Raw genomic sequence first — 23,853 nt, 5'->3', positions numbered from 1 at the left:
ATGACATCCTCCAAAAGAGCACCATTCAGCACATACTGCTGGCTGGCCTCATGGCTCAGAGCTGATAAGCAAAATTGGCCTGAGTCCTGTTGCAGCATTTGATGATGGCACCAGCAGAGCAGAATTGGCAATATCAGCAGAGGTGGACGCTGTGGATGTGAGCCCTGCCATCCGCTGCCCGCAGTGCTGACTGCAGGAGCTGCTCTCTGTGGCAGGAACCTAGGGCCAAATTAATTGTGATTAATTTTGATTACAGACCATTCTTTTTGAAGTGACTCTCGAGATGAATTTGTCCCATGCGTACTTTAAAGGGCAAGTTGCTCACAAGTGCTTCTGCTAATGCATCCTCCAGGTTTATTCCAGATACCCTTTTTTTCTTTCAGCAATTGGTTCCTGGTGCAAATGCAGACACTTTGCATTAATTCCCTGCAGGGCTTCTATGCCATATTTTTAGGCTTTTGAGTGGCATTGTGGAAAACATGAAAGCATTATGGTAATGATCAAGGCAAATTCTTGTGTTCTTTATTCAAATATCAGTTAGGGAAAAAAAACCTGTGATGCTTAATCATGCAAAAATCCTCCTAAGAGCTCATTTAAGTGAGGGTTTGAGTGGGGACCTCAAAATTTGGCCCCTAGTGCATGATGGATTTTAACAACAGCGAGGTAATGATTAGTAGGTGAAAGAATGTAAGTACAAGTGGTTGAAGTGCTGGCATGGAAAAAGAGTGAAGAGTATTGTCCGTTCAACACCACAAGGAGCTGTTGCATATTATTATATTTAATGAAAAGGAAAGTACAATGAATGCACTTTAAAGTGAATTCCTCCCCCTGTTCTTTTCATTTGTTTGGGAATATTCTGTGGGACTGACTGAAGGCTTTGTCTGGTCTGGCAGGAGCCTCTCAGCTGCCTAATAGCAGTGCAGAAAGTGTGGCACAGCACCTTTTCTTACTTATTTACTGATCAAAAGGAGTGTTTACAGAAAGCTGTGCTTTGCCCCCACTTCAAGAAAAGCCACCTGTGCTTCACTCCTCGTGGTCTTCTGAAAGCTCTTGTAATGGGGAGCATTTCTCACTACGAACTAACAGCCAAATGTATTTGAAATGGAAAATTTCTGATTGAAATGGGCATCTCAGAGCTTCCAGCTGCTGTTGACCGTATGGCAAAACAATTGCAACGTTTGCAATCTCTTTGCAGAAGCTGCTTATCTAACAACCAGAACAGCTTTAAATATTTATTTGAAACCGGTTGGTTTCAAGTATTGAAAACCACTGTTTTTCCCCTCCTCTTAGGCTAATTAAAGCAGTGTCATGAGTGCTCAAGGTAGGTCACTTCAGGGCCTTGCAGGTCTCTGCAAAGAGGGAGAGGAATTTGGAAATGCTCGGGCTCCCTTGGAAGCTGTATTTTGAAGACCTTTCTAAACAAATGTGAAGATTTCGAGGAGGGATCAGGAGCAGAGCAAAACTCCCCAGATGTTTTCCATTCATAGGCAGAGATTGAGAGGGGCAGGAAGCTCTGAGGCTTCCTGCCATGGGCTAAACTTGAATTGGCTAAACTGGCCATGGGCTAAACTTGAATTGAGTTGGTTTTCTGTGTCATCTTTCCCCATATTCAGCCAAGGTAGATGCTGACCTCCAGCTCTGCTGCCTCCTGTGTTCTCTGCTCACACCTGAGCTCTGTGCTTGAGTAGTTTGTACTTGGGGGACATTTTGGTGAGTTCTCCTCAACTGATCTCTCACTCCTCTCCCACAGCTTGTTCATGAGTCTCCAGCAAAGCTTTTCCTGACTCCACAACTCTGAGACTCAAGTGCAGGACTCTGGAAAAAAAGATTTTGTGCAGGCACTGGTGTGGCTGCAGCAGCTGCCATGCCACGGGCTGATGGAAACTGGGAAGAGAGGGGCTGTCCATCTCTGTGTCCCAGAAAGTTCTGTACAGAGGTGCAGAAAGTGCACAAAGTCCTCTGCCAACTAGGAAATGTAATTTTGAAATTTATCCTTACCAGTCCTTCTGACAGCTGTTCCTATTAGGAACTCAATCAGTACAGCATTGTGGATTCAGTCAAGTTTTCCCTTGACATGCTATAAATGTATTAAGTGATGAAATGTCATAGAATCAAAGCATATTTGCACTTATTCCAGAAAGAAATCTGAATATGTAACTGTTGGAGCGGTGATGGGGTAAGCAGAGATTTGCATTCTTTTGCTTCAGAATGGAAGTTCTGAGTAGTTGGGTTGACCTCCCAGTTAATGTAGTGGTAATCCTGCTGTAGACAAATTGTTTCTCATTTCTAACCATTTTTGATCAAGTTTGAATCCAAGTGTTTGTGTCTGGTTCTGGTTTGCAGCTGATTGATTGGCATTAGTGATGGTTCTGACTCCACTGTCCTACTCCCGTGTGTCTTTGCAGAATTCTCTTCCTGATCCATAGGAAGTGATCAGGGATGAAAAGGGGGACTCTGGGGGACTCTTATTGTTTAAACAAACTGCCTTTTGTCTTGAGTCACCTTGAAGAAACACTAAACAAAAGGGGAAATCTGCTTAGTACGTTTTTGGTTTTGATTAAGACTGCAGCTTCCAGCCAGCTCTGCTGCTAATCTGCCTGATGTAGAAATGGGCACCTTTTAAGAAGCTGCAGCCCAAAATTAATTTCAGGAAATGCACTCGCTCCTTGAAGAAAGCCTGCTAGATGGTTTGAAGTCTGGAGATGCTGCAGCTGTTGGGAAGCTTGTCAGGCTCAGGGGGAAGAGCTGAGCTGTGTGTTGGACGTGTGGTGGGGTCGGTAGCGGGTGGATGTGGCGGCTGAGCTGGCGCTGCTTGTCCTGCTGTGCCCCATGGGACTCACACCAGCCTGCAACCCTCCTCAGGTCCTTCCTGGGACAGAGCCATTATCCTGTCCAAGCACTGAGGTCTGCAGGTGGCTGAGCCATCAATAATCCACGTTGTCATCTCCCAGACAGAGCTTTCCTGTCCCCTGGTTTTGTCACAGGTGCGCATTTGTCGCTGCCACCTCAGCACAGGTGCTGGCTGTGGGAGCCTTTCGCAGCACAGCGCTCTGCAGGGAGTGACAAAAAGCCACTCAAAGACATTGAGGTCTCTCCTTGGTTTGGTTCAAGCCTGCACATCTTGAGATTTTTCTTGTTCAAGCCAAAGAAATCGTCCATGCATGGGGTAATCCTAAGATTTGGCTTCACAGTCTAAATGCAGCTGATTTTGTGACATCAGTACAGGGTGGCTGGGCTGAGTGAGGGCTCAGTGGTGTCTTCTTTTAGGGGCTTTTCTTCCCCCTTGTTCTCCCTCCCCTTCCACAGCATATAATGCATTTGGAGTTCTCTGAGGCCATTTCCACAGTGTTGTGATTCATCAATAATGATAGTGCTTTAAATCCACTGTTTGTTTACTTTTCATAAAAGTCCCCAGCTTTAAAACCCACTTTTCAACTTTTATTTCATTCAGATTTATATTGGTCTTGGGGAAAAAAAAATCATATGCACTTTGCCTTTTAGCATCTGCTTCATTATCCATTATATTTCAATACTTATTTATTCCAATGAAAGAATATAAATGTAGAGGCATTCTGCAGAAAGTCAAATGAACTGCCAGCAGTAAATAGCATTTTTGATCAATTTATTCATTTTTCTTTCTGTTTGCAAATTGCTTATAAATATGCTTCCATTTGTACAATGGTGGAATTATTATGCAAATAGATTACTTGAGTTGTCTCATAGGCAGAATTTCATCTGATCAGCTGTAACTTAGTGCTATTTATTTTTAAGAGTAACCCTCCTGTTTATGCAGTGCTTTGGCAGCACTGTCCTGATGCATTGGCTTGCACACTTTCTCTAGATCAACTTTTAACTAATTTGTAGAAGTTAAATAAACACCAATGACTGTGCTGTTTTATTCCTAGCTTTGATACATTTCCAGTCCTTTGTCCTTGTGTTTATTTTAGTATTCAAACTCTTGGTCTGCATTCAGGTTGCAATTAGTTTTTCCCCCCAGTATTTCCTAGCAGTTCTTAATGGGTTTGACCTGCCCTATCCATTTATTAGCCTGATCTTTATAAAAAGTATTTATCATTGCACTCTCTACAACCCACAAAATCTGGCAAACTCCTCTGCTGTGAATTTCCAATCAAATTTCTTTGCTCCACGGAGCAGAGCTGACTTGTGCACAAGTTCTTAAGGTGGGCATAATTGTTCTTTGTGAGACATTTAATGGAAATGAAATCTAAAATCAATGGTCATCTGCTGAAACATCAACTTCCTAGAAATTTAAGATTTGAGCTTACTGGTACTTCATGACTGGCATCTTTGTCTGATGCTCCTGGGGAATTCAAGTGGTCACAGAGTACTTTCTCCCCTTATGCAGTGCTCTACCTGGCTGTGTAAAAGTAGTCTTACATCAAGTGTCATGTTCAGCATAAATTGAGAATGTGGAGGAGGCTGCACTTTTAAACCTGTGGCAGGAAATCACATTAAATTCAATGTAATTACATTGTTCTAGAAATGTGATTATGTGTTTCAACTACCAGCCTCTCACTAAATTACTTCAGATCAGTCTCAATCTGTGGAATGAAATCTGCCTGATTTAGATGTAAAAAATGCAATAAATATGAGGAAATGCATTTTGCATTTATATTTTATGTTCACCTGTGACTGCTTATTACATTCTCCAAATCTAGCCTTTCCTTCATCTCACCTTCTGCATGCAGGGAAATTAAACCCTGACTTTGCTTAATATCAACATTTAGTCTTTGCAGCACCATGTGTATGACACTGGCTACTTAATTTCACATAAAGCTGCAGAGAGATCTAACTGCAGGAATATTCACTAAAGAAAGGTGTTCCCCAAGTGAAAACAAGATAAAATGTTCCCAGGACTAAGCCAAGACTTGAATGTAATGATACTTCTGAGGTTTCACTGTTCCAAAAAGTAGAAAGGATGGATAATATTGGTATTTCTGATAGATGAGTTTGAGATTACAGCTTGCAGACCCACTTCTGAAGCCCACTGCTAGTCTGGTGGGCAGAGTGTTAAAACTGAGAGTAGTTGTGCCTGAAGTGAATTGAGGATGATGTCTTGACAGTGAAGATTCAAGCCAGGAAAGCAACACCACCAGGAAGGAACGGAGCGCTCTCAGCGCCACTGAAAATCAGAAGATGTCAGCCTTGTATTTAGTGATTATTTGAATGATGCCTTTCTAATTTGAGCTCCTCATCAGCAAATCAGATCATTTATAGCCCAGGTATCAGCTTAGAAAGCAATCTCAGCCCAGTAACACATTGTCTTCACTTTTAATATCCACAAGTTACTGACATTGGTAATTGACAATAAGGCTTTGTATCAGCAATTACTTCCTGGGAGGACACTGGCCCTGAATGCCTCAGCACTTGACTCTAGGATAAGGTCTGATACAGTGACAATAATTGCTGGAGGAAAAAATTACAACCACAATCAGGCAGGCATCAACAAACACCACCCGTGCAGGAAAGTGCTCTGAAAGGTGAGCTCCAACTCCGTGTTAATGTTGCAACTGGAAAACAATTGTGACTTGTAGGTGCCAAACTGTGTCCATAAAAATACAGGGCAGATTGCTCCGCTTTTGTTTCTTCATCCCACGGATCTTCTGTCAGAATAACAGAATCATTGGATCAGGCTGCGTTTCTCAACCTTTAATCCCAACAGCATCTCCTGTGTGCAGAGCACCACAAGAACTGGTGACTTTTTGAAAGGGGAGAGCTTGATTTATGAATCAGTCTTCTCCAGCTGTCTCTGGCTAACTCAAGTAGAAGATAATTTTAAGTCTCCCACCCCATCTCTCCTTTCCATGTGAAGTCTCAGTGAGTGGGTCTTCCCCTTTGGTTTCATGGGTCTTTGAATATCTCAGCAGCGCAGTCAAAAGGACCATGGACATCAAGGTTTTGCAGCTCTAGAAACCACTCAGATGTTCTGTGAGGATGAAGTAGGGAGGAGCATAATTAATCTTTCTGTCTCTTTCAAGATGTTTTAAGATCAGAAAAGGTCATTTTCTGAGAAGAGCTGGGGAGGAGCTCGGGGGAAAAAGGGCTTGTCTTCAGGATTTAATCCCCTGGTCTCTAGGACTGGGCTCCTGAAACATGTCTAAAAGTGCCTGATGTAGGAGAACAAGGAGCATTTCTTCCATCTAGGTGCATTTTATAAACCATTTCAAGAATAAATAAGGTGCCCCCATCCACCCCCCAAATTGTTATGAATATTCATAGCCACGTGATGAGTGAAATTCTTTAATGAAGAATTCTATATTTTTGTTTTACACTGCTATATCAGAATTTTCATGTCCTGAGAAATCCATCTTTATGTTAGAATCAACAAGAAGGCTGACCTGCTGAGGGCCTTGTCTAGCCCCGCTATCAAGCCCGGGGAGCAGAGCTTTCCTGCCTGTCCCCATGTCCCCAGCTGTGGAGCAAATCTGCTCCTCTGGACACCCTGGGAGTTGAAGACTCCCTAGAGACAGTTCTTCCCCTGCAGGCACAGGGAAGAAGAGCCACGAAGACACTTGTTTTACACGTCCCCTTGAAGCAGCAGAGGAGCGGCTGCTGTTTTCCTGCTCAAGCATAACAAGCCATAATTAGTTTAGCCCTGGGTTATTGGTCCTTGCTGCACAAGCTCAGGAGATGTGTGTGTGCTCATGTTCCTCACAGTTAAGGATTCTGGTGTAAAACCGTGCTGGCATCACCCTCGCTCCACTCACAGCCGTTTTTTGTCTGGCCCCAGATTTACAAGCAGATGTTAAACATCCTTAACACATGAAGATGATTTTGCCCCCAGATGCCAAGCTGTGAGACCATCACATGGCACCACGGAGCTGAGAGCACAGCGTGCTGCCCCTTGTTAGCATGACTTAACAGCTGATTTCCTTTATTGAAGGTTTGGAATCCCCCCTAAGCACAGCAGATTCCCTCGCTGAATTAGATTGTCTTTCTGTGGTTAGAGCCTGTATATCAGAGCAATTTCAGTATTCACATCCTCTAAACAAGGCTCATTAATCAAGAATTCATGACTAACAGGGTTAGGGACTAGTGAAATTGGGAAAGCAGAACAGAAATGGGAAGTGCTTAATGCTCAGTTGGATACAGTGTCTCATTGTGAGTGTTTTTCTCTGAAAATCACTGAATTGTTATAATGGATTGTGGCTAGATTTTGAGATATCTGATTCTGTGCCCCACAACCTCCCTCAGTGGGAAGGCCTGGTTTTAGAGTGTTATTGCAAACACAGTGTTTTCTTTGACATGCTGAAAATTTAAGAGGCTTCTTGGTATCTAGCACCTCAGCCTGTGTAGTCTTCATAAAACATGAATTGTTCCTCCTCTCCCTTTTCTGATTGTGACCTTTGGCAGAGATGGCTTTTCATCCGGTGTCTGAGGATGTGTAAGGAGCTTGAATCATAAAGACTGGACAAGAAAACAGGCTATCCAAAATCAAAGCTGTGAGAGTGGCTCGTACATATCCTCAAAAGTTGGGCTTTCCTTTGCTTTTTGTCTTCCAGAAGCTCTCCAGGGCAGTGCTGAGTGTTGGAGCCACCTGTGGTTCTGCCTGTAAGAATCAGTTGCTGCTCAAGGACCTTTTTTAAGTCCTTCCCCCTTGGCAATCTCCTGAATGAATGCTGTTTGCCCCCAAACTAGAGAAGTATCTCCTATCTCCTTTAACAAGGATGTTGTGACTGAGCTGTGGTGGAGGATCTGCTGTCCTTCCAGGGGGAGTGCTGGTTCTGCAGGTGAAACCAAAACAGAGAAGTCCTGGTGGCTACAGCTGCAGTGGCAAAGGAAAAATGCTAAAACTTAAAGGAGGTTTTAGGATGGTTTTAGGAAGGAAGGGGAAAGGAGAGCTACAGAGGGAATGGTCCCATCCCTCTACTGATTCAGGAAGTGAGTTTATCCCTAATTCTGGAATACTGTTCTGAACACAGAGACAAAACATGAGCACATTCCCCTGCCACTGAAGCCTCCAGTTTTTGGTTATAGCCTCTTTGTCCTGTTATGTCCCCAACTTTTTATTACATGCACAGGTCCAGGACTTAGGTCTTTGTTAGAGATTAATGATCTGGAAATGGATTTGGCCTCCTGAAATCTGCAAATGTAAAAAGAAGTCAGAAGCACAGTGTGCAGCTGCCTGTCACCCTGCTACTGCTCTGCCAGACCTGTCTGTCCATGCTATATCATGCTGGAATCCATCCTGAAGCCAGCTGCTGTCTGTGACTGATCTTCAGCCCTGTGAACACTTGAGTTTAATTTAAAAATTGCTGTAAGGATTAAAGAATCCTTCCCCAGTCCTGCTGGTCCAGGGTGAGTAATTTCTTCCGACAGGCAAGTAAAATGCCATTAGTTTCTTGCATTACCATCAATCACTCTGGTAAACAGCAAGTAATTTTTGTGTGGTGGCTGGTAAATATTCCTGACAGCTTTGCAAGGCTGGATAAGCTTTCTAAGTTGTGGCAGCACTGTGAGCACCCCACTTTGGAGGGCTGAATCCTCCTGAACTCTTTGCCCATCTTTGGCTCTGGAGCTGCTGGGCTCTATCTGTCAGGCATCAGCTTGCAGAATGATATTTTGGCCAGATCTGAAGAGCAAAAGCTGGGACTTGGAGCTTGAGGGTGTCCAGATTCAAACAACTGTCTGTTCATCTTCATAGTTGGAAACGTTGCAGGCAAATCCAGGCACACAGGGTTTAGCAGCATCCATTTGTGGGGCTTTCTCTGGACTTCATTGCAGTGGATTATGGACACAGCCAGTCTCTGCTGCACAGCTGGGCTCAGACAAGAGAGCAGAGACTTGCAAAATCCTTGTCAAAACTGCAGAGTTCCAAAGGGGGATTCAAAGAGTCATTGGTGAAGGCTCAATCTACCTGCAGAGAGTGCTGAAAAAGCTCCTGAGAAGAATCACCTGAAGAAACCAACTGGGCTCCCAGAGATAAAAGCTGTTGGCACTGTGGCCAAAGGGCTGACGGGGGCTACCTGAGCACCTGAGTGAAGTGCTGACTCCTGAGGAGGATCTCGGAAAATTGTCTGAAGATTAGGGAAAAAAAAAAAATCTCATCGTGAAGAAAGGAGAATGGAGGGAAAAAAACCAGGGTGAAAAAATTCTTTGATGTTTTATCCCAGCTGGAGGGCTGTTCTCACCAGAACTCGCTCGTTATTAGCCTGCTCGGTGGTCATTGGTGCCTGGAGTACAAACCACATAATCATAATGCTCACTAAAGTTTTCACTACCAGCAGAAAAATGCTTTTCTGCTGTAATATATGGTGCCACCTTTTCAAGAAAAGTACTGGCCTGAGCTATGCTGGAAATTGAATTCTATCTTGTGGAAAGGGAGATTATTTCCTAAGGTTCCCTTATTCACCGTCCTAGCACATAGTGCTCAAGGTAAAGGTGCACTCCAGGATGATTGATTGGCAAGCGTGAGAGGACTGCTGTTCCATGTGACAGGGATATAAAGAAGGATATTTTTATTTTTTGACAGTGAAGGGGAAATGGCATTACTAGCAATATTCAGCAATGTACTCTGCAGCCCCAGTTAGCTCTGCATATTTTATGGCATCCATTTTCTTTCTTCGATTAAACAACATAAAACCCCATAAAATACTCCAATAAAAACAACAACTACTAGTTCAGGCAAAGTTCTTGTGGCCTTTTTAATTCTGGTAGGATTTTCATTGCTGTGTTGTTTTTTTTTTCACTTCCCTCTATCCCCATCCCTTGTGCTCAGGTCAGTGTCTCCTTGCCACAGCCTGGGTGGAGGTCCTGGTGACAGCCTGTTCTGTGCTGCTTTCGTATGCAGAGTGCTGAGCAAGCATGGGATGATGCAGGATAGATCCCTTAAAGACCACTCCATGCTGTTAAGCAACTGCTGCATGTGCCAAGGGCTGGGATGAGTTCAGTGGAATTAGAAGTGTATATAGTTTTCAAAGATCTGCTCTTTTGAATTATCACTTTTAGTTTATTCTTCTGCTGGTGCAGCTTGAAGCAACACAGCAAGGTTCTTTTGGCCCTATTGATGTCTGGTAAAAGAGAATTAATTATAATAATATATTACTGGATTTAATAAATTTTAAGAGGAAATGTCTTAGACTCCAGGATGGTGAGCAAATTCAGCTGCAGTGATGGAGTATTTTAAATGGTGTAAACCCTACTCCAGCATTGACCAGGACATGCCATGGAGCTCGTTACCTGCTTTGGCAAGGAGAGGGATGGAAAGTTTTTATTTTGTTGTTGTTTAGGCACTTCCAGAATATCTGACCTTCAGAGCTATTTTAAATGTACAGGCAGAAAAATGACCCTTTTATAACAATTCTTTGTCTCCCAGGAGGCCTGAACTCTATTCAGGCTGCAAATGTTTTTTGCAGTGATGATCCCTGAAAGAAGCCTTTCAATAAAAAGAAACCTGTAAGTAGCTTTGTCTTTGCAGGAGGAAACTTCTGCCTTTCTTTGATTTTTTCATTATGGTTTCCAAAGATGTGTTTCTGCATGATTGCAAGAATTCCAAGTTCAAATACTTTGAACTCCTTCAGGCTGGTAATGCATATTCTCCCTTGAAACTTCTGGGTTTTAAGGAAGAGTTTCATGTCTTAGAGCATTGCATTGGTTTCAAGGTAAAGGGCATGGTCTGAGCCTTTTAGATCTTTCAGGGAAAGGCTGAAGAGACTGAAGAGGCTTTGATTTTTATTCTGTAGATGTGTTACAGAGAACCACTCCAGCTTTTCACCTCTCTTCTCTGCAGAGAAGGTTTAGCACAAATTGTTGTGTTGGAGGGAGGAGGGCACCCAGTTCAGTCCTGGAGGTGTCTGAGGGCACATGCCAGCACTCCCAGCTCCTGGAATAGCAATCCACACATCCCAGCTCAGTTAATTCCACAGAGGCACTGGGATGAAGGAAAACATCCCTCTTCCTTCAGGGGAGGCTGTGAGCTGCTTGTGCACCCTAAGGAGGGAGGGTTGTTAGGAGCTGCTCAGTACCACGGGGATCATTTAGGCTTGGAAAAAGACCTGGCTCCTTCTGATTAATAGCAGGAATGGTTAATTCATGTTAATTGGATACTTTGAATGTGTAAAGTGTCCAATGAATTATAGGAATTTTGTGTGTTTATTTGCAAAATCTGGGCAATTTTTCCTGCCCTCCAGGCAGGCAAAGGACAGAGGATCTGCTCCCTTTCCATGCTGGTGTAGCAGGAGTCTCTGGAGCTGGGTTAGTGAGATGCCAGGGTTGGCAACCCAAACATCAGGCTTTGCTGGAATTTAGGAGCTTTCAGCACAATCTAGACCCACACTTGCTTATATTTTGATTAAAGTAATTTCTATGTCAAAGGTACAACAGTGTTTTCAGGTGGACTCCAACAAATGGTGACTTTTAGTTTTATTAAGAACAAGCCAATTGTTACAGAACTTTTTGACCTGCAGATTGAAGTGCTACTGGAAAATTACAGGAATATATTGAAATTCAGTATCTGTACAATTTTTAGGAATACAAGTACATGGTGTCTCCATAGAAATAATAGGGTTTTTTCTCCTTGCATGAATTTCCAAGCAGAGGTGAGTAAACATCCTTATTTTGAAGTTGCCCAGAGAGTTAAATGGTTAATAGCATGTCTTGAGTCAATAGATTTGGACCTGATGTCTCCTGTCTCAGTGCCTGGCAACCCTTTTTCTCCCAGAGGGACAAAATTCCACTGTTGACATATTTCAAAGAAAACAGTGCTCACTGTGGGAGACGGCGTTTTCATCTCGTGTTACATAAAGACTTCAGAACCTCTCAGGTTTCCATAGCAGTGTTGGAAATCCATATAAAACAGGTCTGGTTTGTGACAGGAATAAATAAGAATAAAAATTAATAGCTTTAATTTCAAGCCAATTAGGATGCCTTTCTGCTGTTTTTCTAAGCTGTATTTGCTTACCTGAGAGAGCAGTTTGAAAAATGGAGTTTCTGCTGAAATGTGAAGATGAAATCTTAAAATGTCTTCTCTCCTTTAAAAAAATGACAAAACTTGGGAGTTTTCATTTGGATATGGAAATATAACATGATGCTTGGCTGCTTTGAAGTTGATCACATCCTCTTTCCGGATTTTATGAGCATAGTCTTATGCCTAGAAAATGTTTCTCAGACACCTTCCCTTTCAAAAAAATTCCTAAGGAGGGGTGACACATCTTCTTCTGACCTTGCTTCACAGATGTCAAATTTAACATCTCAGTGTTAAACAAGCACTTTAAAATTCATCAATCTGGTCATCTAGAGCAGCTGAGGAACTCTCCTAAAATGTTGAGTCATTCTTAGGAAAAATGGGGGGCTCTTGAGAGAAGCTGCTGCATTTTTTAAAGAGAAGTTATATGCACAGTTTGGTGAGAAGAGGGAGGAAGAATTTTTGGTAAAATACTCCCTCCATCATCATATCCTGTTTTTCATCCTGCCTTATTTTTGTCATGCTTCTGTAAAAGCTTCCTCAGACTCATAAGCCATCATACTCAAGGGGTGGTTGTGTTAATTTGTCTTCCCTAATAGTTAATTTATCACAAGGAAAGTGCCTTACTGTCAGAATCCAAATTAAAATCCTGTTTACTCTTTTCATTATTCAAAATCCAATATGCTAGTGAGCTTGATGTTTTACATAATTTGAAACATTTGATGGGCTGGGGGGAAAAAAAGGGTTGATAGCTTCACCTTTTTGGGTAGAAGAGTGGTAATTGTATCATCCTAAATCTTCAGCATTGATCCCCTCAATAATTTCAAAGGGTTTTCTGTCCTCTGAGTCACTGGGGTTTTTTTCCCTGTCAGCCATCACTTCTGTTGAGCAGATTTGTTCCTGCCTTGCCCTCCCTGAACCTGTTTTATCTGCTGTGTCCAGCCCGGAGCTTTGGCCTTGCTGTTCCTCCCTGGGTGTGTGTTGGACGGAGATTTTCTGACATGTGACAGCAATCGCTGCTCTCAGGGGAGCTGCAGCCCCAAAGGCTTGGCAGGGTTAAGTACAGCAGCTACAAAAGGTTCTTTAAAAATAACTGGTGCAGGGAGGAAGTGAGGTATGCCAGAGGGAGGGAAAGGCACATTTCCTGCTGGGTGTGAAGGTGGGAGAGTGCTGAGGGGAGGAGGCACAGGAGAGCTCTGGTCCTGCAGTGGGGAGGCGTTCTGGGGCAAATGGGGCCAAGGCAGGCAGAGCACAGCACACCCAGGTCTGCTTTTGGAAACACATTTGAGCCAATTATGCACTGAGGGGTCAATTGCTGGAGCAGTTTTTAACACGGATGAAATTCAGACGTCAGATCTTAAGTAAAACTCCAGGTGACTTTGGAAGTTGCTGCCTTTCTCTGAGTATTAAGCTGCCTTTAACCCCAAGGGCACTCTGGGGGCTTTGTCCCACCATTGCTTCACTGGCAACACCTACTGGCCCTGGCATTTTCCCAGGGCCACGTGGAGCTTTTTGCCTGCTGGTACCTTCATCAAACCCTTTTACCTGGGGTTTGCTTCAGTTTGGTGCCTCGCAGTTGCTGTTTCCAAATTGCCATCTGCTCACCATCCAGTTACACCTCTCCATGGGGCTGTGTAGGCTGCTTGTTTTACTTTGCTATAAAGCAGAATATTCTTTGTGTTTCTGCTCTTGTGACCTCTTTGGAGAGGGCTCAGGTCTTTGCAGGATCTTTATGTATTTTGAAGTGTATTTTACATACTTGGAAAAATAACTTTGCTTATAGTGACATTAATATGGAATTGCAGAAGCAAACACAGCTGGCCCAATGCTGCTATTTTAAGGAGAACTTGATGGGGAAGTAATTTGAACATAAATCTGTGACAGGTCTTTTAAAAGATAAAAGAACAAAGAACTAAAGTTCTTGGGAAAATATTTTAGAAAATAAATGCTTGCTTAGCTTGTGAAGATTCAGGACCTGATCCCCTGAGCTGTTGTGAATTCTGTGAGAGGTGAGGCAGTGCAGGGTTCCTGATTCTCACACCCCAAGCCCACAGCAGCAGAAAGGGCATTTGCCAGGGACTGGTCTTTCATGGCTGGCTGTTAGCAGTAGCTCTGCAGCAGGAGAGATGCCTGGGAGGAGGGGGAAGGCACCAAAATATTCCTTGGCAGCTCTGGGTCTAGCTCCTGGTTCTGCCCTTTCTTTTCTGGGTGACTTTGCATCACCTCATTTCCTCGTATTTCTGGATTACCCATGAAGAATTTTGTCCAGGAGGCTCAGGAAGAGAGAAGAGGCGGATGGTGCCTCTCCTTGGGGGAGCTCCCTCTGCTCTACCTGCATTTCCCAGGAGGTTTTGCTTTCACACCCTGGCAGGGGTGAACTCCTGACTGGCTGTACCTCCCTCCCAAATGCCACGGAGTGCACTGGATGTGGGAACAGTGAATCACAGACCTGCTTCTATCTCCCAGCCAACTCCCTCTCCTTCCTCCACCTCTACAGGAATCCTTGTGTCCCTTCCCTTATAGAAACACTGCCCATCTCACCCACACCCAGACGTCCCCAGATGTTATATCTGAGTTCAGTGATGATTTTAATTTCTAATGCTTGGTTTAATGTAGCCTAAAATACATGTATTTTAACTAGAAACTCCCCAGGGACCTTGTTCAAAACTAATTGCTTGCTGTTTGTGCAATTCTTCAAATATGTTAAATGCTCTGTGAGGGCTTGGAATTACTCAGCTCTGCTCTGGTTTGGTCTTAGAGATGGGGAGGGGTGTCTAGCTGGGAATTGGGATGGATCAACCCTCATTCTGGCTCTGCAGAGAGTATAATTTTGGGCAAGTTGACTAAACTGGTTACAGCTTGGATTTCCTGTAGGGAAAGGATAATGGCTTTATTTTTAATTGGGCTAAAAATGTGTGTGGAAGGGCTGACTACAGAAATGGTTGGAAATTACAAATGAAATTTATCATAACTGTTATTATTAGTACGTCATTGAGAGTGAATTTAGCTCAGATATGCTTCCCCCCAATGGAGTGGGGAGGGGATAAGAGGATTTCTAAAATAGCTCTGAAAAAGTCATTTTTCTCATAATTTTGAGCATTTCCCATCTGCTGTGAGCACATCTCTGTTTTATTTCCTAAATATCTTTTCCTTCTGTTTCTATTTTAAAGTTCCTTTTGCCAAGACTTTACCTCCCAGTTCCCGCTGCCAGACTTGGGGCTGGGGCTGTGTGACAAGCAAGGATTTACCTTTCAGATTTTGCACTTAATTGACTAGGAGGCTGTGGAATTCCCCTCTCCAAGTGCTCGCTGCTTAAATCCCTCCTGCAGCTCTTAAGTTTCCTCCCAGCCCTGGCGATGACTTGTCCCTTCTTTCCTTGTGTTGGGAGAGCTGAGAGAAGAGGTTTGGACTGGCTCAGTTCACGGGGTCAAATACATTTCAGGCTGGGATTGCATTTTAAAAGAGTTTCTGGTTCCAGGTTGGCAGGCTGGGAATGCTGCTCCGTCCAGCCCATCACGTTTGTGTCTTTATATTCCGCAGGAAATGGGGGACACATTGTTCAGGGGAAAGTCCTGCCAGGGCTACCAAATGTGTTCCAAAATCTACACTGCAAGCAGCTCCTCGTGTGCCTTTGGAGCTGCAGGAGGGAGCTGTGCTCACTCTGAAGCAGCTCTGGCACTTCTCCCCAGCTGCATCCCCTGGAGATCGTACAGGGACAGTGGCACAAAGGCAGGGCTGGAGGGGTCACATTTCTGTGGCACCTCCCTCACCCCTGTGGCAGAGATATCCCAAATACACAGGCCCTGTTGCAGGGTAATTTCTGCCCAGCTCCCTCAGCTCCCTGTCTCACATCCCTGCTGACTGCATTTTCAAATGCCATGGACACTGCAATGTTTTAAAGGTGGGTTTTCAGCAGGACACTTTTCTGTCTGACAGTTCTGCTTTTCAGAAGGCAAGTATTCCATGGGAATGAAATGTCGCTTTTGCCAAATTTCCAATTGACTGTTGTGTTTTGTTCCTTTTTTCCTTTTTTGCCCCCCTCATTTCAAAAAATATCTTTATAAAAAAAGTAATTAAGCCATCTTAGTGGTAACAGTTGCTTATTGGGTCATGGTTCTGTGAAATACTTCAGCAGCTCCTTTCCACAGTTTCATGCACAGAGATGGCAGAATTCTTGTCAGCTGGCAAATTTAAAGGACATCAGATTTTTTTCAGGCAATTCCATTTATCCTTACAATTCCCTTTGAGTTGACAGAGCAACTCAGGATTTTATATGTGGGGAAGGGAGGTATAAGAAAACTAAATGATCCACCCAAGCTTCTAATTGAAGCCTGGCACAGAGTAGGGCCCACACACGTGCCATTCACCATCCTTTCTCCAGCTCATGGCAGCTCTGCTAGGAATTTCTTACTCTTTTTTGAAGCCTCAGTCCCCAACACTTACAATAATTTTTGTGCCTGTGGAGTTTGGGGGAAGATTTAAAGATATGAATCACTTATCTGAGGAACAGTAGGCTCAAACTCCCATATGTAGGCTGGTTTCATTTGAATTTCTTGACTTTTCCTAAGTGAGAAGCTGAACGTAGTTTCTTCCTTCTTTCAACCTTCCTGGCTCTACTGATATCCAAAAATGCAAAATGACATCTTGTCTCAGCCCACCAGAGCAGATGCAATGCAAGGGATTAGACTGGAATTTTTCCTAAAATGCAGCGTTCTGAGACACTTTTGGAAAACGTGGCTGGGGAGCAGGGAGAGCTGTTCACTTGCTGCTCACCCAGCGAGGCAGGGGGGCACAGCCAACAGGGCAGCATGGCCAAAACCCACAGGGCCTCCTCTGAAGGGTCACCCTGAAGGGAAGCCAGCCTTGGGTCAGCAGGGAAGTCTCACCTAATTCAAAAACCATCTCAGACACAAGAGGATGTGACGGGGTCAGCTTTGCTTGGAATGACGCTGAAATCATAAAAGTCCCTGTTCCCCAACCTGGCAGCCGAAGAAGAGGGCTGGAATGTGTGAGGTCGAGTTTTCAAGGCTGTTCACTTTTCCTTGTCTATAACATTCTCTCTCTGACCTGCCCAGGTCTGTCTAGCACAGAAGCCATGGCAGTCTGCCCTGGGCAGCTCCCTCATTATGTACTCAAAGCTACGTGTGTATGTTTACAGACTTGTGCCAATGCCCATCACCCCTGTCAGACAGTGAATCTCTGCCTTAAACCAACAGAAAAGTGTCACCATCACACCAAGACATGGAGGACAAGACCAAGGAGAAGAAGGCCAGGACACGCCCAAATTCCTCCATCTTGTACCCCTGAATCACATTCTAAAAACCCCAAAATTCTACTTTTCCACCCTGTGTCAATTCACCTACCACACTACTCAAACCCTTGTGGCTTGTAATTCCTCACACAGAGTTGGCAGCTTTTCCCATGGGCTAGAATTGAAGCCACAGGTGTTTTTGACTTCGTGCCAAGCGTGACTTTGAGTCCACTGCCAGGGTCTGGAGACAGCCAGGGCAGCCAAAGGGATGTCCTGGACCCTGACAAGGATGAACAGCAGAGCTCCCTGGCTGAGGGGATGCACACAGCTGAGGGGTCGGGCCAAGAGGGACGTTGGTGTTTTGGGGTGCAGGGTCCATGAAAGAGGCTGGGACAGCTGGATGTGCAGAAAGAGGGGGATGTTGGAGCTCCTGCATCCTTATGCTCTGTGTGAGGACCACTGATGGAGGCAAAGGGCAGCAGCTTCGGGAGGAGCTGCACAGGGGTCCTGAATCCTGCCCAGGTGTGCAGGAACTGTGTCCTGTAGCTCCTCATCCTCGCTGTACCTCCTCATCCTCATTGTGGCTCCTCATCCTCATTGTAGCTCCTCATCGTCATTGTAGCTCTTCATCCTGGGTGTAGCTCCTCATCCTCGTTGTAGCTCTTCATCTTCACAGTAGGTCCTCATCCTCCTTGTAGCTTTTCATCCTCGTTGTAGCTCCTCATCATCATTGTAGCTCTTCCTCCTTGGTGTAGCTCCTCATCCTCGTAGCTCCTCATCCTCAATGTAGCTCCTCATCCTCGTTGGCTCCTCATCCTCATTGGAGCTCCTCATCCTCATTGTAGCTCTTAATCCTTGGTGTAGCTCTTCATCCTCGTTGTACCTCTTCATCCTCTTCCTCCCTAGATTTGGTTCAGGATAGACAAAAGTAGCTGCTGCAGAGTGAAGCTATCTGCAGTGCAAAAGCTGTGTAGGAGGACATAACGAGCTTCTGGCAGATGGGAAAAGGCTGATGAATCCTGAAATTGTGAATAAGTTCCAACTGTCCTGGTGTGCCTGTCCTTCAATTAACCTTTAATTAACCAGGATTTGACCTAGGTGAAAATTCAGGTTAGAAGTTTTCAGACACATTGTCAAGAAAAACATGGGAACTTGAGAGAATGGTTATACGGATTTCTTAAAAAAATACAAATTTGGCTGGGGAAGAGAAAATTTAAAAACCGGTACTTTGATTTGTTTGGGGTTTTTTGGGTTTTGGGGTTTTTTTGCCTAATGATTTTGTTTTTTCAAAAGTGGTTGGCTAATGAAAGAAAATATTGAATCCATTGCTGAGGGCCTAATTCTCTATCTCATGTGAATTACAAGTTGGTCTGAAATGAAGCCATGCAGGTGTCTTGCAGCAATTATTTGGTCCAGTGTAATTAGTACAGAATAAGTGAATGTCCCTCTAAAAAAAAGAAGCGGAGGTGAGAGGAAAGGGGCACATCAGCTTTGAGGAATGCTGTTTGGAGATATGAATGCCTGTGGGAAAGCAGGAAGGAGACAATTACAAAAATATCAGGTGAAATCCTGTTACAGAGAACATTTTTCATCAGATTGGTTATGCCAGGCATGGATGTGACCCATCAAGTCAGTAAAGGCTTACAGGCAAAAATAAGGATATCATAAAAGCAGGATGAATTAATTCCTTCTCAGAGGAAAAGACCACCCATGGAGCCGTGAACTCACTTTGATCCAAGCACATGAAGCCAGCCAGAGCTCCAAGGAAGTTTTTAATGGTGTAACACGGGCACCAACTGGCCATGAGGCATGGGGCAAACCCGTCACAATTCACTGTTAAATAACACTCTGGGTCCCAGCAGTGCTGTTCCATTCCACCATATAACTAAAAGGTCCCTCTTGGCTTTGCTTTTAATTAATTAAGTCACAGTAGTGGTGAGCATGGCGCTGCAGCAGTTTTTCTCTGCCTAATTGTTCTCCAGGCATATTTGCAGCACTCCTGTTGTAATCCCAGGCTTGTTTCAGGAGTCAAGCTGCACAAATGAAGTTCCTGCTAATAAAAGCAGTTTGTTTCCTATTCCTTGGCAATCTGTTCCTAACGCTGAGCCTTGCTGGAGCATGGACTTTTTATTTTTGGCAAGTTTTATTTTTTCTGAGCCAAAAAACGGTGACATTTACCAGCTACCACACTGCTCTCAACTCTAGCCATTCTCAGGAAATCAAAGTTTTCCATGTCAGCATCATATTATTTTCGGCAGCAGCAGTCTGATGTGCCCAGTTTGATAGATCCTGCTGCAATGACATAATTATTTTCCTCCCTCAGTCTAGGATAACTTACACCTCTCCTCTCCTTCCTGCAATATGGTCTTTGAGCAGTGAAACTCATTTTTTTCCATGCAGACATCCCTCATATTAGAAGATACTTCACTCCCCAAGGTTTGCAGGCAGAGGATGTATTTTATATCACATTGCTCTTATTCCCCATCTTAAACTGCAGGACAGACAAAGCAAATTAAATCAACTTATGCTTCATCACATCTGTTTCATTGGTATCAGACTGGTGCCACAGAAGCAGAAACCATTCTTAATATCTCCACATTGCTCAAGCTAAAGTTGACTGGCTTTGCACGTAATGAAACTCATACCTCACCTCTTAAAACGATTGGACCTGTTTCATGTTTTTAAAGCAGAGCAACTCGTGGTTGCAGCCTGTTATTGATGGGAGAGGGTGTATTTCCTTTCAGCCCCGTTGCTCCCCTCTCTGGGTTCACCTGTAGATCTGTAGCTAAGGCAATCCTTGCTGTTCCCCAACAGGATCAGGACGGCCCCAGGAGTGAGGATCTCGGATATCAGGGTCAGTGATGCCGACCAGTGGGGGGTGCAGGAGGAGACGGACAGCGCCAGGAGCACGGCCACCCTCACCTGTGTGCACAACGACCCCGGCGCCGAGGACAGGTGAGCCCCTCCCGCCTGAACCCGTGCTAAATGCTGCCAGAGACACACACAAACTTCCATAATTGTAGAAGTCCTTGTTTCCCAGCCCGTGCAGACAAAAAAGAAGTCTGGAGTGCGTAAGATTGAGTTCTCAGGGTTGTTTATTTTCCCTTGTCTAGAACATTCTTTCTCTGACCTGCTGAGGTCTGTCCAGAAAGGAAGCCATGGCAATCTGCCTGCCCTCTCGGGCGGCAATTACATTTTATATCAAAAGTTACGTGTATTATATTTACAATAACGTGCCAATATCTATCATTTATGTTGGACAGTGTGTCTGTACCTTAAACCAACAGAAAAGTGTCACCATCACACCAAGACATGGAGGGCAAGGAGAAGGAGAAGAAGGTCAGGGCATGCCCAAATCCCTCCATCTTGTACCTCTGAACCCCATTCTAAAACCCCCAAAATTCTACTTTTTCACCCTGTGTCAATTCAGCTACCACACTACTCAAACCCTTGTGGCCTGTAATTCCTCACACAGAGTTGGCAGCTTTTCCCAAGGGCTAGAATTGAAGCCACAGGTGGTTTTGACTTGGTGCCAAGGTCCCCGAGCCCCCTGCCAGGGTCTGGAGACAGCCAGGGCAGCCAGAGGGATGCCCTGGACTCCGACACTTAATGAGCTGCAATATTCCTCCTCTGCCTCCCTGCAAAAGCTCTAGGTGATCTGATGAGAACTTTATTCCCTTTTGTTTCACTTCCGAGCTTTTGGTAGTAGATTATTGAATTAAACTGGAGGCAGCCCCCCGGTCCTAGCTCTCATCCGATTTTCATGACCCTTCAGGGCAGCAGAATTTCTGTTGCCAAAGTACCAACAAAAAAAAAAAAAAAGAACTAAAACAGAGAAATATGGAGAACAATCAAAAGCAATTTGGGACGATGCAGCCTTCTTTATTTGAAAGCTATGAAAGTAACAGCTATTCACTGTTATTTATTAATGCTGCAAACACTCTGAGTGTCTCTGAACTCTTGGAATGCTCCGTACATTTGTGATGGGAATGCTCCCACCAGCTGGATCAAAAGTACTGGGAAATTTATAGTGTTAGTCAGAATGATGGATTTTACAAAACAAGCAATTTCTCCCCAGTGTCCTGCATTTCCTCTACAGTTAAAGCACACCGTGCATAAATTTAGCTAGAAATTGTATAATAATTAGGGAATCAAGAAATTTTATGTCAAAATTGTTATTCGCAGAGTCTTTTGCATCCATGTTTTTTTTCTGAAAACTCCTGTAAGGGAGGAAGATGGTTGCTGGTAATTGCTTAGACCTAGGAAGGTTATTGTCAGAGATTTGGAGTATAAAGAGTTTTTATTCTGTTTAGTTTCTGAAGCTGTATTTGAGGAGCAAACTAATCCCATCCAGCCCTGGGTACCTGCCATAGAAGTGTTGAGGGGGAAGATATTTAATGTGGAAATTAATTACTCTTTAGCAACGGGCACTGCTGCGGAGAGTTCTCCTGGCTGTGTAAAACAGGCCTGGGGAACCATGAGGGAAAAGTGGGATGCAGACATTTGCCTCATAAAGCTGTGAAGTGAGGGGAGGTGATTCCCCCCTCAGAGTCTCTGCAGAGGTGCTACAAAACCTCGAGGCATGAATTCCAGGCAAACCTTTCCCTTCATTAGTTGTTCCATGCACTTGTGCCCCAATTAAAGGAAAAAAAAAAAAAGGATAGGAAAGAAAGGGCAAAAGGAAAGGAGAGAAGAGGGAAACAAAAGGAAAGAAAACAGAAAAACAGAAGAAGAAGAAATGTAAAAAAAAAAAGGAATTTGGGGGGGAGCAAACTTGGGGTAAATTACTTCATTACCTGAAGCTGTAATTGGAAGATCAACCCTCAATATACAAGTGGACCAAACTTAAAAAAGTGTGAAAACCTGTGGCCCTTGGTCCATTTTGGGTGTAGCCCCTGGGGGGCTTCATCTGGCCTTAATGTACCTGAAGGCCCTTCAATAAATACAACTGCCTTTTATTCTCCTAATTTTGTTTGGCCCCTGTTTTTGGGTAGTTCTAAAAAGCAACAGGTGACTGGGCAGGGTCTGCTCCCTGTGAACCCCATCAGGTTCTTTCCTCTAACAACCATGACCTCTGTTCCCTTTGGAGCAAGGTGGAAAACCATCAGTTTGAAAGTGAAATACTGAGGTTAAAGGAAGATTGAGGTCATCTGATGTTACAGAAATCAAAATGAAGGGACTATTTTTAAAGTTGGACTAAAAAAAAAAATAGCCTGAACACTGAAACTTATTGCCTTGTATGTGATTTCACTAATCCATGAAATTATACCTGTCACAGTAACTTACTTTTATTAAAAATGAGTTTTGCTTTGTGTTGAACTGTTAAATTGCACAAAAGCAATGCATCTCAAGTTAATTAATACTTTGACCCTTCCCTTTGTGAGATTAGTTTAATATTTTTGGATTAATTAAAGTATGCAAATAGAAACTGCTGAAAGATCACTTCCAGATTTGCAAATATTGTAGTGCTTAGAGTAAATATTTAACTTTGATCTTTCCTTTAATTTGTCTTTTTGGTCATAATGATGGCCCTCCTGTTTCTCTTGAAGAATGTCAAGTGTTTATGTAGAAGTTCTGCTGTTTCATTTAAATGATGGGAGACCTGAACATGCTTCTATTAAGGTCAATGTGACAAAATTGTCACTAGACCTGGTTCATGTATTCCTCATTTTAGCAATCCAAGGAGCTTCATTGAAGGCAGTTTGGGTCTGAGTGAGAGTGCAGGATCAACCTCTTTTGTGGCAGAGCCGAAGCTGTAAATGAACACAATCGTATCCACCTCAGGGGAGATGCTTTTTTCTCTCTCGGAATTAATTTCACTTCTGCTGGCTAGCCCAGCTGGTAGAGGAGCAGTGGGTAAGCCAGGACTGAGCCTCTGGGCTGAGCTTAGCTGATTTCTGGGTGAGATTTGGCCGAGTTCATGGTGGGTTTGATATCAGAACGAGGACGAACCCAATGCAGGGAAATGATGATCTCTGGCTCCATATCAGAAGGCTTTGGAATGCTGAACACTTGCTTTATTAAAACTATACTATATTACATTAATATACTATTTAAAGAGGGACTATCCTATTCTACACACTTACTTTCTAACTTACCATATCTAACTAACAAACTCTGCTGAGAGCCCGAGCCACAGCTGGGTCCCACTGGTCACTGACCCCAAACAACCTTCACCAGGATCCGACCCAGCCACCACTGCAGGTGAACAATCTCCACACCACATTCCACATGGGGAGAACAAAGGGGCAGAGGGAAAGATTGTTTTCTCTGCTTCTCTCTGTGCTTCTCCAACAAAAATCCTGAGAGGGAGAGAATGTGAATGCCACAGGTTTGAGCCTCCCTCAGGCTTTGTGCAGGGTGGAAAGCCCCATCAGCCCCTGGCACAGCTCTGGGAGCTTTGGGGACACCGAGGATCCCCCAGGAGTCACAGCCACCCTGACTGAGATCTGTGCCCTTCACCCCAGTCAGGTCTGCTTTGCATTTGGGCTGTGCTTTGCCCAGTGCTCAGCTCTGCTAAAAGCTCCTGACAGACAGAGCCTGCGAGGAGAGCAGTGACTCTGGGCTGTGACATGTTCTGATCCTGTCTGCATTCCTTTCAGCCCCTGTTATCAGCTGGAGCATTTTCAAATTTGCTTACTTTTCTCATCTTTCGCCCTCTCCCCTCTGCAGTGTTACT

General features: G+C 44.0%; 1 protein-coding gene across 1 annotated transcript in view; it reads left to right on the top strand.

The window, feature by feature from the left end:
- LOC137484493 (transmembrane protein 132B-like) overlaps positions 1–23,853 on the top strand; it is a 229,991-nt gene that overhangs the window by 79,719 nt on the left and 126,419 nt on the right. The window contains exon 3 of the mRNA XM_068208343.1: positions 19,989–20,129. Within this exon, the coding sequence (XP_068064444.1) occupies positions 19,989–20,129 (141 nt within the window). The remainder of the gene's footprint in view (positions 1–19,988; positions 20,130–23,853) is intronic.

Source organism: Anomalospiza imberbis, chromosome 18, assembly GCF_031753505.1.
Source record: "Anomalospiza imberbis isolate Cuckoo-Finch-1a 21T00152 chromosome 18, ASM3175350v1, whole genome shotgun sequence".
Classification (NCBI taxonomy): domain Eukaryota; kingdom Metazoa; phylum Chordata; class Aves; order Passeriformes; family Viduidae; genus Anomalospiza; species Anomalospiza imberbis.
Note: the sequence above shows the minus strand (reverse complement) of the source record. Positions and strands in the feature narration are given on the sequence as shown.